Below are 12,821 nucleotides of genomic sequence, written 5' to 3'. Positions count from 1 at the left end.
AGACAAGACCGAGACTTAGAGGGGTTGAGACCGAGTCATGACCAAGACCAAGGCAGGGTGAGACTGAGTCATGACCAAGACCAAGGCAAAACGAGACTGAGTCATGACCAAGACCAAGGCAGGACGAGACTGAGTCATGACCAAGACCAAGGCAGGATGAGACTGAGTCATGACCAAGACCAAGGCAGGATGAGACTGAGTCATGACCAAGACCAAGGCAAAACGAGACTGAGTCATGACCAAGACCAAGGCAGGACAAGACTGAGTCATGACCAAGACCAAGGCAGGATGAGACTGAGTCATGACCAAGACCAAGGCAAAACGAGACTGAGTCATGACCAAGACCAAGGCAGGACAAGACTGAGTCATGACCAAGACCAAGGCAGGACAAGACTGAGTCATGACCAAGACCAAGGCAAAACGAGACTGAGTCATGACCAAGACCAAGGCAGGATGAGACTGAGTCATGACCAAGACCAAGACCAAGACCAAGACCAAGACCAAGACCAGACCAGTGCCAGAGCTTCTCCTGTCTCTCGCATTCACTTTCTTGGGAGTGCGTGTTAAGGGGGCGAAATTTATGGGGACAAATTTAAAATTAGAAATGAGTTAAGTTATTGGTTGTATTTGAAGCAGGAAGTTTTACATCCAATCACAGCAATGATGTTAACACATACAATAAGACAATGCAGAGGCAACTTAGTGATATCCCTGCAGTTGTGGTCTTGACTGATCATGAAATAAAATCCTGAGTCCTCTTTATCTGAGACCGAGACGAGACCGAAAAAAAATGCGATTGATTCCAAGAAGAGACCGAGACCTTCAAAAAGTGGTCTTGAGACTGGTCTTAAGACCAAGACCGATCTTGAGTACTACAACACTGGTTTGTGGTTCTGTTGTATTGCATTGCATCATACACAGTTATTTAGCCTGCCCTCGTTGATATAAATGGGCTAGACAAAATAATAGAAATACCTGTCAGAACATTATAACCTTCATGAAGGTAAGACGTATTGCAGGGCTGTTGTATTACACTGCATTAGTCGGTGTAGCTAATACATTTTCTTTGTATATATAGCACAAAGAAATGTGAGAATGATGAGGTCTAGGTTCATATGCCTTAAACACCTGCAGCTTGTCTCATATCAGGATTCACTTTTCCTTATTTGTCTAACCGTAACGATACCTGACTGGAGTAATGAAATTGACAGTGGTTCAACACCATTGTCATAAAAAAAAAAATCAGAATCGTACAAATTAAAGGTCTGTTTGAAGGTTGCAGAGCAGGGTTTTACGTAAATGGCAAACTGCATACTGAAAGCTTGTTTTTGATGTGAAACATTAAAATAAAATAATAAAAATATAGTGATCTAGTAAAAATATAGTGAAAAAGAGGGAATGTGTATATGGTTTTTAAAATAAACTGTGCTTTGAAATATTTAATGCAACACTTTTGGGAATGAGTCTGCATTTGCTGCAACAACCATTCCCAAATCATGGATATCTCACTGAGAAATAAAACTCATCAAATGCTTATGAAACAAACCATCAAAAATGAAAAATGAAAGTACTGCAGTAGTTGGTTTAGGAGCACCTTGGGCGGTGGTGGTAGTGGTAACAATGGGTGGGTGTGTTATTGTAGGAAGGACTAGGTGGATCTGATTTTAAGTCATAATACTCAAAAAGCCTATCTCTGACGTATTTAGTTTAAATAAAATAAATGCTGAGAAACAGTAGCTTCAAAGTAAGGAAAGAAAGACAGTGTAAAAAGGTCAAAGGGAATCATGTAAAGTGAAGGATAAAAAATGGAAGCAAAGCAGGTACAGTGATAAGAGAGGAAAGAGGTGAAAGTGAAAAGCATCTGATGAGTTCAGTTAACACAGCTGACTGAGCAGCTAGAGGCTCGTGTGTATGTGGCCACGCGTGTGTCTAGGTGTATTTGTATGCTGCTGGCTCCACTAGAGCTCATTTCCCCCTAAAAATAACATGCTCTGCCAACACCACAACCCTCACACACACACACACACACACACACACACACACACACACACACACACACACACACACACACACACACACACACACACAAACACACACACACACACACACACACACACACACACACACACACACACACACACACTTTAACACACATTTGGGAAAAGAGGCAATAAAAGCCATGAAATTAACCTCCTGCGTGGTGTTAGTGCAGTGGCCCCTAAAGGCTAGGAATCAATTAGTGTGTGTGTGTGTGTGTGTGGGTGTGTGTCAGTGTGCATACAACCTCATCCACCGTAGTCTTAAGTCTGTCCTCAGATACTCTGTCATGTTTCCTGTCTATAAAGGTCTTTCAGGTGATGCACAGTAACAAACACTCTGTATGAAACAATAGCTGCAAACAGCTGATTGTTTCTAAATGCAGGACTTGGCTGGAGCTGATTCCTGTGCTGTGTGTCGGAAGCGTTCTGTTTTCCGTTTGCAGTCTGTTTGTAGTCCGAGTAGTATTGACCAATCACGTTTGAGCAGGCTTTGGTTGCATGCAGGTAAACAGTCCTTGTGGAGTGCAAAAGAGACAGAAACTATTTGCCAAAATTCAATCTCAAAAGCCCAATGGCTATTGTCTGACATCGATTTAGCTTCTTGTTTTTTTGCTTTTTAAGAAATGTATCTGCATTCATATGCAGATATCTGTTTAGGCTATAGAAATTAGCTGAAATGTCGTCTGGACTACAGACGACTAACATGCACAAGATGACAATGCTAACATTTCTACAAAACACAAAGTACAGCTGACGGGAATGTCACTAGTTTTGCAAATATTTGGTAGGAAAATAAAGTATTGGCCAAATTGAAATGTTGACCCGATGATGGTGTTAATTGAAAAGTTAGAGGATCACCAAAGTGATTAGGATTCGACTTATGTGAACCGTGAATGTCTGTAGAAAACTGCAATCCATCCATTGGTCGTTCAGATATTTCAGTCTGGATCAAAGTGGACGGACCCTCTGACACACCAGCATTGCCATAAAAACAAAGTAGTTTGTATTCAACCAGCTACCACAAGTCACTCGGAAATCTGGTGAGGGGGTGGCCAAGCCTATTGATGTATAGTGTCCTTTGATCCCTCTTACCCATCCCTGTCAGTTTGTTGGAAAGAAATGGGACATTAGAAATGTGTCTGAAATTATAGTAAATCTATGGTAGGATATATTTTGGAGAATCAGTTGTATTTATGGCCTACATGTCATGGAATAATACATAAGGGGAAAGATTTGCTACATTTAAAGGGATAAGAGGGATAGGGTCTAATTTGGATGGACTTTTCATTTTAAGTTTGTCATTAAAGCAGAGCTTTGAGCTCTTATATTTTCAATTTGATGGATAAAAGTAGTTCATGAAATCATAAGCTGAAAAGAATGGGATTGCATTATTGATGAGTTTTTCTACAGTGTCAAAGATGAATTTATGGTTGTTTTTATTTTCACATTCAGTTTGGATAGGTAAGGAGATATGCTTGCTTGTACTGTAAAACTGAAATCATTCATGTGCAGCGGGCAGGTTAGGACATGCACCATGTTCACTCCTGCTAACTATTTACACAGTTAACACACATGTATAAACTGTGTGTTGTACACAAGTTTGTATGTATAAAGAACTCTCTGTGTATGAGGTTAGAGGTTTTGTTAACTAGGCGTCACTACAGAACAGAATATTTTACTTTTACACTTTTAAAACTCCTTCAACTTTTCATTTTAAGATGAAGATGATATATGTATTTTTATTCACGATGGACATCAGAGATAGCAATATCCTCGGAAAGTGCAAGTCACACTGAATCTAAAATGATGTGTAGCATGTCTATGTGCTCAGATTTGACTGAGTTAAAACTCTTTGAAGGAGTTTGATTTTGACGCAAATTGCAGCAATCAGGCTTGTGAGGGTCCTGTTCAATAAACCTTTTTTCCTTTTCTTTTTGCCTATTTGCCACACCCAAATGGAAAAGTTTATAACAGACGAACTGGAAGGCCAGAATGCAGGTATGAGGCTTCATTTGAAACCTCAATTATTCTAGATTCTGAAACTGTGCTTGTGTAGCATTTGACTTGAACACAACCTAAACTACATCTGTTTAATGTATAATACATGTATTATAACGTGTATAATAAGTCATATTTGAATAACAATAACTAAGACATGCTTTATGCCACAGTATGCAAGTCCCCTCACATACCTTCTACATCTCGACAACACCTGTATAACGTTTCAGACCTCTAGGCCTAAGCTTATGGGAGCTAGGGAGTTTTTAGTTTGTGGTGTCACTGGTGTCCCTGAACCTCTCCAAAACCTCCTCAAGTGACCAAATTGTGCTAATTGCTTTTACTCAGTTCTGTGACATTGGAAAAATACATGCTAAAGCATTTAGATGTCTATAACAACTTTTTACATTCATTCAAACTTTGTTAATCATCTTTTTTCTCACAAAACATGCGTTCTATTGGACAGTCTCACATGCAACGTTCCTATCCATGCTATACACCGTTAGAAAGGGAATTTAGGCCGAAATCATCATGATAGACGTGTTGACAGCCAATGACAGCTCATTCTACCGCGCTTTGGTGCACATCATTTTGGTAAAATGATATGGTGAACGATTCAATTGCGGAGAATCTAACCGATCTAATGATGTGTAGCATATCCATATTTAACATTTGTATTTTACTGCTTAATCATCAGAATAAAGGGGCTATATGTAGTTGTAGTAGGTGTATGTGTGTGTGTGTGTGTGTGTGTGTGTGTGTGTGTGTGTGTGTGTGTGTGTGTGTGTGTGTTAATGTGAAACAGAACCAAACTATCGACCACGAGGGTACAAACTAGATTTAATAAAATACTGTCATTGCCTCCATGATCTGTGTGTCACAGCCACTGGAGCTGCTAAGCGTGTTGATGAACGTGCCAAACTACAATAACTACCTTCCATTTGTTTTTAGAACACCAGCATGCACCTGTCCCTTTCACCCCAGCAGTATCTTTGCCTCATGTTTCTACCTCCTTCAAGTCTCCTGCCTCACAGTCTGACAGTCTGACAGTATGACAGTATGACATTTAGAAATGCAATCAGCTGTTCACAACCATTGTCGCCCAGGAGCACGAGCACTTCCACATGGCCGATAGAGGGTGTGTTGTGTCTCCTAAAAGCCCTGTGCACCTCAATGTGGATCTGCCAGAACTGTCTCTTGTCTTTCAGCGACCCAGGTGTTTTCTCGTCAGCCAGAGCTGGCGGTAATCTGGTCATCATGAGCGATTTCGCGCGGCTGCAAGTGTGTCACGATAATTGTACACACTGATGACAAGAGGGCTCGAAATAACATGCCACAGCTTAAGCACATTCATGTGTGTGTGCGTGTGTGTGTGTGTGTGTGTGTGTGTGTGTGTGTGTATGTATGTGTGTGAAAGACGTGTGAGGCGCCAGTGTGTACTGCAATGCCAAGGTCTCTGCTTTCTCTGGTTACCCATCAGCTGCCATCTCTTTAGCACCTCACCATGGTTGTCCAGGACATATGCATGTATGTTCACACACACACACACACACACACACACACACACAGTATATAAAGAGATATCAATGATTAGTGAATTATCTGTGATATGTGTAATACCAGGACGCAACTGAGAATGTTGAGTAATAATTCTGTGTATTCAGTGTATTCAGTAGTTTAGAGGGGAAATCATAACTATTCTGCCTAAACCAGAATATTAAGTAATAACATCCAACCACATTTGTTTCCATCTATTGGTTGCTTTGCTGCCATATCTTTTGCTTCATGTTGACAGTAGCAAATGGCAGCCAAACATGAATGCACTGTTCAGTACTGAAAGTTAAGTGTTTAAAAAGCAAACACTCAACTCTTTCTAGGTTTTAAAGGGGATGTTCTTTCTCGAGCAAATAAATGAGGATTCTAATCCTTTCTCCAGAGCGGCTTCATGACAGTTTCATTAAACAAATAAATGAAACCGAGCAAGGCGTGCTCGAAAAGATGCCAGATGTAATCCTTCTTTTGCCTCAGCAGTGGTGAGAGGAATTATTCACAACCACTATGGTTGCTTTTTCTTGAGTCAGTGTTTAAGGTTTTTACCCATTAAGTGACTTTGAAAACATTTTGAAACAAGGACAAAAAAACTCAATTTTGGTGTTAGCTAGGGCACACTGAAGTTATTTCCTGCAGTTTGTAATCTTGGTCACTTGGTGTGGCAAAGTCAATCCAGCGGCACACTGAAATCTTGGTGCCAAAAGTGAGTGTTCATACTATTTTGGTCACGTTATTTGGTGAAGGACACACCCATATAAACCTCTCAGAAATCACACAAACCCTTTTATTTATGTTTCGCTTGTTTTCAGCTTTTATTCTCCGTTTTTCAACCAGTTGACGTGATCACACACACAAATTAAAGTTTTTTTAAGGTATGGCATTAATGCCAGTGAGGCAGAATGAAGATTAAAGCGAGATTCTTACCAACTCTGTAATAACAGTTAGTATGCAGCCTATACTGAAGGCCTTTCCTTTACACTGGTGACTCTCTTTAAAGCCATCTAAAGGCAGCAGGTATCTGTTTCATCTGCACTCCCTAACCCCTATTTTCCACCGGGCGCATCTGCGCTGCGTTCTGGATGCACCGCGACCTCTGTGAGCAATCTCTGCCATTCTAGTCAATGCTTGATATTCCACCGCCGCTCCACCGCATGTCCCACAATCGTGCGTGAAGCGGCTCCCGGCTCCGCTAAAGATACACGCCAGGTCTGTTTTCACGCAAGTCACGGGCCGTTCGGTCAGCCGGGCAGCAAGTGAAACAACGAGAGTATCCAGTCAATTCACCAAAAAACTACTCGCTACCGTAGTCGCTCTTAGTGTTACGTCATCTTCAAACCCCGTGTAGCTGCTGCTTCTCTCCTCTCTTCAACACGCTGAAGGGCGCTTTTTTCGTTGCTTCAGATGATGACAGCCACTGTCCAAACGTCCGTATTTTACGAGTTCGGAGTGAGAACGGGTTGACAAGGCAGATCCGCTGGTTACATTTTATGCGACCAGCACCAGACTGTTGCAAAATAACCACAGAAACCTTTGCATACGTACACATCAAACGTGTCATTGTAATTCATTATTCTACGGTTTCTACTGGACTGTTAATCAACAGTTTACACATGCTCCATGAAAAATCATTGTTCAAATAACACTTCTCTCTCCGCTAATAACTCCCTGAGGACCATCCATTCCTATCAGTCCTCTCCCAGCGTGGCCATCCAAAACAACAGGGCAAAAACTATGTGTGTTATCTTCTTTTTAACGAGTCTGGCCAAAGTGTCGCTTGAGCTCCACATTTTTGTATTACAACATACAGGTAGACGTGTGGTGAGCAACCTCAAAGTGGAGGGGCCCCTTCCATACTTCCTACCCACCTACTTCCTGCGCCCTTGCTCAGACCATACCCATTTTCAAACTCGGCCTTCAATGTCAACTACACACCTGTAAAGTTTCCTGACTAAATCTTGCACAATTGTAAAGCTATCACAGTGATAAAATCTGGCCGCAGACATATCAACACCTGGCTCAAGTGCTCAAAACTGCCTCTGTGGTAGTTCCCGCTACAGGAGGTGGAGGTGTCTCCAGGACCATATTCTAAATCGACGACATTTAATTTCCAGGATTGTTCAGGTGCCACCAGAAATTCCAGCTAGCTAGACTATCTGTCCAATCTGAGTTTTCTGTTGCACGACTAAAACTACTTTTGAACGTCCACATGTTCCATCAAAACAAGTTCCTTCCTGAGACTATTTAGTCGAGGCAACGTTGTTGAGTCCGACGCTTAGCGCCGCCCAAGATGATTGTGATTGGTTTAAAGAAATGCCGATAAACCAGAGCACGTTTTTCTCTCATCCCGGAATGCTGTGTGGACTAGTCAGACCTTCCTCCACAGCGCTGTGGAGGAAGGTCTGGCAATGTGACAACTACCGGGACCACATTTTGCTCACACACACACACACACACACACACACACACACACACACACACACACACACAGACTCGCAAGGTGAAAATAATACCAGAGTTAATATCAGTGTCAATAGTGGCATCGTTGTTGCGGTTGATAACTATGTGTTTTTGATTTTGGGGTGAACTGGTCCTTTAAATATAACTGAACATCTTCTTATAGACTAAAGCGAAGCCCTGAGTGGGTCCTCTTGCCAATTTATTTGGATTCTTACTAGCCAGTACATTCCTAGATACATTCCCCCCACACACACACACACACACACACACACACACACACACACACACACACAAACACACACGCACGCGCACATGCGCACATGCGCACACACACCTACACACACACACACACACACACACACACACACACACACACACACACTTTCCTGCTTCTTCTCTATAATTGTGTTCAGCTGTGCGTGTGTCTGTGTGGTGAGTTGGAGCATGCTAGTGCACTGTAAGTGGTTACCATTCTTCTGCAGTCAGTGTGGTAATTACTGAGTGTGTGCCACTGTTGGGAAGATGCCAGCGTACATGCTCAATCATAAAAAATCACACACACACACACACACACACACACACACACACACACGCACACACGCACAAACAAACACAGGGCGCAGGGCAAGAGGAGGAAGAGGAGGAGGAGGAAGAGGGTGAAGAGGAAGAGGGTGATGACGGACAAACCAATGAAAAGGAGCATTCAAATCCCTGTTCGGCAGCGGGACACATGACTCAGCAGCCACAGAGATTTGGCAAAGTGATCGCATCCTGGCTCCCGGGCTAAAGGTGACAAGCAGAGCTACAGGTGAGGTTTAATGTGACGTCACTACAGCTGAGAGGTGTTGGAAACATTTGAGCTGTTCTGAATCATAGTCAGTGAATGCAGATTCAAAGAAATGTTTCATGAGTGACAGAATAATAATCTGCTATATTTCTCCAAAGGGTTGCAACTAACCATTATGTTCACTATCAATTCATCTTCTAAGTATTTTCATGATTAATAAATTAATGATTTGATATGTAAACTATCAGAAAATAGATAACAATACAGTCACAACTTCTCCCAGTGCAAGGTGACATATTAAAATTGCATATTTTATCCGACCAAAAGTCCAAATCTCTAAAGGTATTCAGCTAATAGAAAAAGGAAAACCAGTCCACGCGACACTACCAGAATGCATTGCATAGCTGCTCCCATAGAAATGAATGGGAAGAGGGGAAATGACGCTGACAATGGACACACACCATGAGTCCTGTTTAGTTCACACAGCTACTATACATTTGTGTTTCTGTGGTGAAAATTCTTTAAGTAGCTCTGATGCTAACTTATGAATATAATGATGCAGGTTGTTAAGTTTTTAATATTATTTACATTCTTAAAAAATGATCATTAAAGCAGATGAATTTTGCTTTGTTGGTCTGCAAGCTGATTTATCAACAAGCATTAAAAACATTTGTTTACCCAGCTATGAAATAATATGTTTGACAAGTACCTTTATATACTTATTACACAATAATGAGCACATATAATAGAAAACGGGACAGTGTATGAATCTCCACTGTGACTGTGTTTTGGATGAAGAAAATATTGTATTATAACAAAAGTTATAAGGTACAGCTACACTGTTGTTATAAACATAATAAAACATATTCCGACCATGGTCTCTCTCACAGTTTAAATGATTGACGTGAGAGAGATGAAGGAAAACACACTATATATAGAGAGATGTTTATTTGACTGATTGTAATGAACAGTCCTGTCCAATCAAGTGCTGCTGTGGTAAACTGCTGGGTATACACAGCAGGTGTGTTGCTGCATGCTTTATGGTCCAGCAATAATCTTTCTCCTAATTGCTTCTTATCCTTTGACCCCCAGTGTACCTGCTGCTGTGTGTATAGGTGAAACTGAAGCTTGAGGTTTTGTTGAGGTGTTGAGGACTGAGATGCAGTCCCTACAGCCCCACACAGATTTTCCTCAGCAGTGTAATCCCGTCGAGCAGACTGGCAGCTCGGCAGCCTGCCTGTACATGCCTGCCCTGTACTGCTGTCACCACGCCTTCAGCCCCAAACAACACAATTACCCTGCACTCAGTGACAGAGTTCAAGGTAGACAGCGTTGTTTCGGCAAGGCTGTAATTTCATTTATTCCGACGAATCTGTTAATGATATCAGTTAGGCTGTGTTCTGCTGTCCTGATGTAAAAACACACAAGTCTGTAGTGAGCCTTTTATAAACCTTATTAAAGTTAATACAGAGAAATTAAGTAAAACAATGTCAAAGAAAGTCAACATACACTATGCCCCTATAGGAGGATTATAAAAGGAGGGAATTGTGTCATATAATAACAACTATCAATGTCAGGTATAATTTTACTGCCTGAGCCTCAACTCTCTGGAAGAGAACAGGAAGGTCCTGCCTAAATGATGAGCGTGGCTTGTAAATTTGCTGAAGCTAAGAGGAATGAATGGCAGCAGAAAATGGAGCGGAGCCTGTGGAGGAATGCAGAAACCCACCTAACCACCTCCCACAGGCTGCCGGGAGAGCAGGCACACACATGCGACCCAACCGACCGGCCCCAGGAAGAGGTGGCACTGTGCAGTTCAACTACACAGTCACACTGTGTTTTTGGAGCCCCTGTAGTCTGACTGCTTCAAGATCTCCACACATCAAATACATGAATGAATAATAAAATATTTCTATATGGGCTGACCTTTGTCTGTGAGCTTATAGTGACCTTGTTGAACTTTTCATTTTCCCTTATTTCCTGAGTTCTCTTTATTTATTTTTACTATTACGTTCATATAGCTGACAAACTTGGTGTCCGCTTGCAGAACTTCATGGTAAACTAATAGTGGTCTTACTCTACTTCATTTATTTCGGTATAGGCTATTTTAGGTATTTAAGAGTCACTGTAATATGCATGTGGTATTCAGGCACTGATAATTTACTGGGATATGTCTTTTATTTTATAGAATTCAGTTTTTGGAATAGTTTCTTACGCTCGAATGCAGCTGAACTGACACACACCTGCCTAATATTAACAGCATCGTTGTCTGCCCTTATAATAGGCTGTTGGTGATGACAAAATATGAATTTAGGATTATGAACAAGAGTTTTTGAGACTGCAGGTCAGAGGATTAAATGGTCTGCAAACTCCTAACTGTTCGTTGAAGAGTTTCCAAAGTGAACAATTATTCAGTTTCACAATGTGTTCTTGCCATTTATAAGGAAATTAGCACATTTAGTTTAACAGGCTGCACCAAAATATCTTAATTCTTACTACAAGGTCTTGATCACATAATTACGAAAATCTCTTGATATTTACTTCATTGGAGGATACCTGTTCATTTAGAAATAAAACTTTATAACCCTTTTTCTATAGGCTGCACATGCATATTAATACCACATGTCCACCTTCCATTATTAACCTATATTAGTTTCATAGATACAACTTTTCACATGAAAAAAATGAGATGTCGCTGTCAATCAATAATATGACATTTCACCTATGACATTTCACGTATGGGAACCTGCACCTTTGCATTAAGAGCATGTGCTTTTTAACTTGTGGATGACTTTTTTTGTAAGGGTCTTTGCGGGGGGATGTATCGGTGTTGGTAAATTATTAAGTCTTGGCGAGAGGGGGAGAGAGACTGTGCGCGCGCGTGTGTATGTGTGTGTTTGTGTGTGAGATGGTTAACAATTAACCTGAGCGGGCAACGAGCCGGAGGGAAAGAGGAAAGAAGATGTGAAGATGAGGAGGAATAGGAAGAGATGAGGTAAAAGAGTGGAGGTGAAAAAATAGTGAGAATGTGGTCCACTTTCTAAAATCAGGAGTAGAAATGTGTAGTCCAACTTACAGCCAGTTACTTGCGTTGGCGGAGAGGAGCGCACAGCAGAGCATCAGGACGCACCGCAAAACATACTCCTCAGTCATCTCGAGAGGGAGGTCGGGGACGTTGGTGAGAAATGAAATAATCCCGAGGTGGACAAGGGGTCGGTGGTGAAAAAGAAGCAGCGGCGGGGTCCGTATAATGCTGTTAATCCATCGTCCCGCATCCAGTGGATCATCCACCGGGGAGGCGCGCAGCTTCACGGTCCGTCCCCGCGGTTCTCCCGTCCCTCCCTCTGACACTCCGCACTCAGAAGGGACGGGGAGAGGGGGAAGAGCAGGATGCTAAAAATACAATCAAAACTCTGGAGCCGCTCTGGCTGAATCGGACCCTTCTCCTCAATCAACTTGTGTGCTTTCTTTCTCAGCTGCGCGTTTACCCCAGCCGGGACAGCGCGTGGATAAGCAGTCAATAAACGCCAAAAGAAATGAGCTCTCAGGCGGTTCTTCCTCCTCTCTGAAAGGCTGATCACCCGATACCGGGTCTCGCTCTCAGACAAGCGGGGCTCTCCTGTCAGCGCGCTGCGGGCTCTCCAACTCTCCCCGGACACATGCACACACTCTGAGCGTAAAATACGCACGGTTCCTCCTCACACACCACCGTCTCTCGGTGAGTCTGGCAGAAGAGAGATGTGTACTGACTTTAGTTGAGGGGCGGAGGATATAGAGGTATGGCAGCGAGATGGGAGTTTTTCGGGGATGAAGGAGGCGGGTTTAGTGCGCTGCTTAGGTAGTGTGTGTGTGTGTGTGTGTGTGTGTGTGTGTGTGTGTGTGTGTGTGTCTGTGTGTGTGTGTGTGTGTGTGTGTGTGTGTGTGTGTGTGTGTGTGTGTGTGTGTGTGTGTGTGTGTGTGTGTGTGCTAGGACAATGTGTGTGTTTTAG

General features: G+C 42.3%; 1 protein-coding gene across 1 annotated transcript in view; it reads right to left on the bottom strand.

Moving 5' to 3' along the window:
- The window catches only part of wnt4 (wingless-type MMTV integration site family, member 4), a 25,686-nt gene extending 13,093 nt beyond the window's left edge, over positions 1-12,593 (bottom strand). The window contains exon 1 of the mRNA XM_031307536.2: positions 11,909-12,593. Within this exon, the coding sequence (XP_031163396.1) occupies positions 11,909-11,985 (77 nt within the window). The 5' untranslated portion in view covers positions 11,986-12,593. The remainder of the gene's footprint in view (positions 1-11,908) is intronic.
- Positions 12,594-12,821: the final 228 nt, after the last annotated feature.

Source organism: Sander lucioperca, chromosome 6 (assembly GCF_008315115.2).
Source record: "Sander lucioperca isolate FBNREF2018 chromosome 6, SLUC_FBN_1.2, whole genome shotgun sequence".
Classification (NCBI taxonomy): Eukaryota; Metazoa; Chordata; class Actinopteri; order Perciformes; family Percidae; genus Sander; species Sander lucioperca.
The sequence above is the reverse complement of the archived record's forward strand: the minus strand, read 5'-3'. Positions and strand labels throughout refer to the sequence as shown.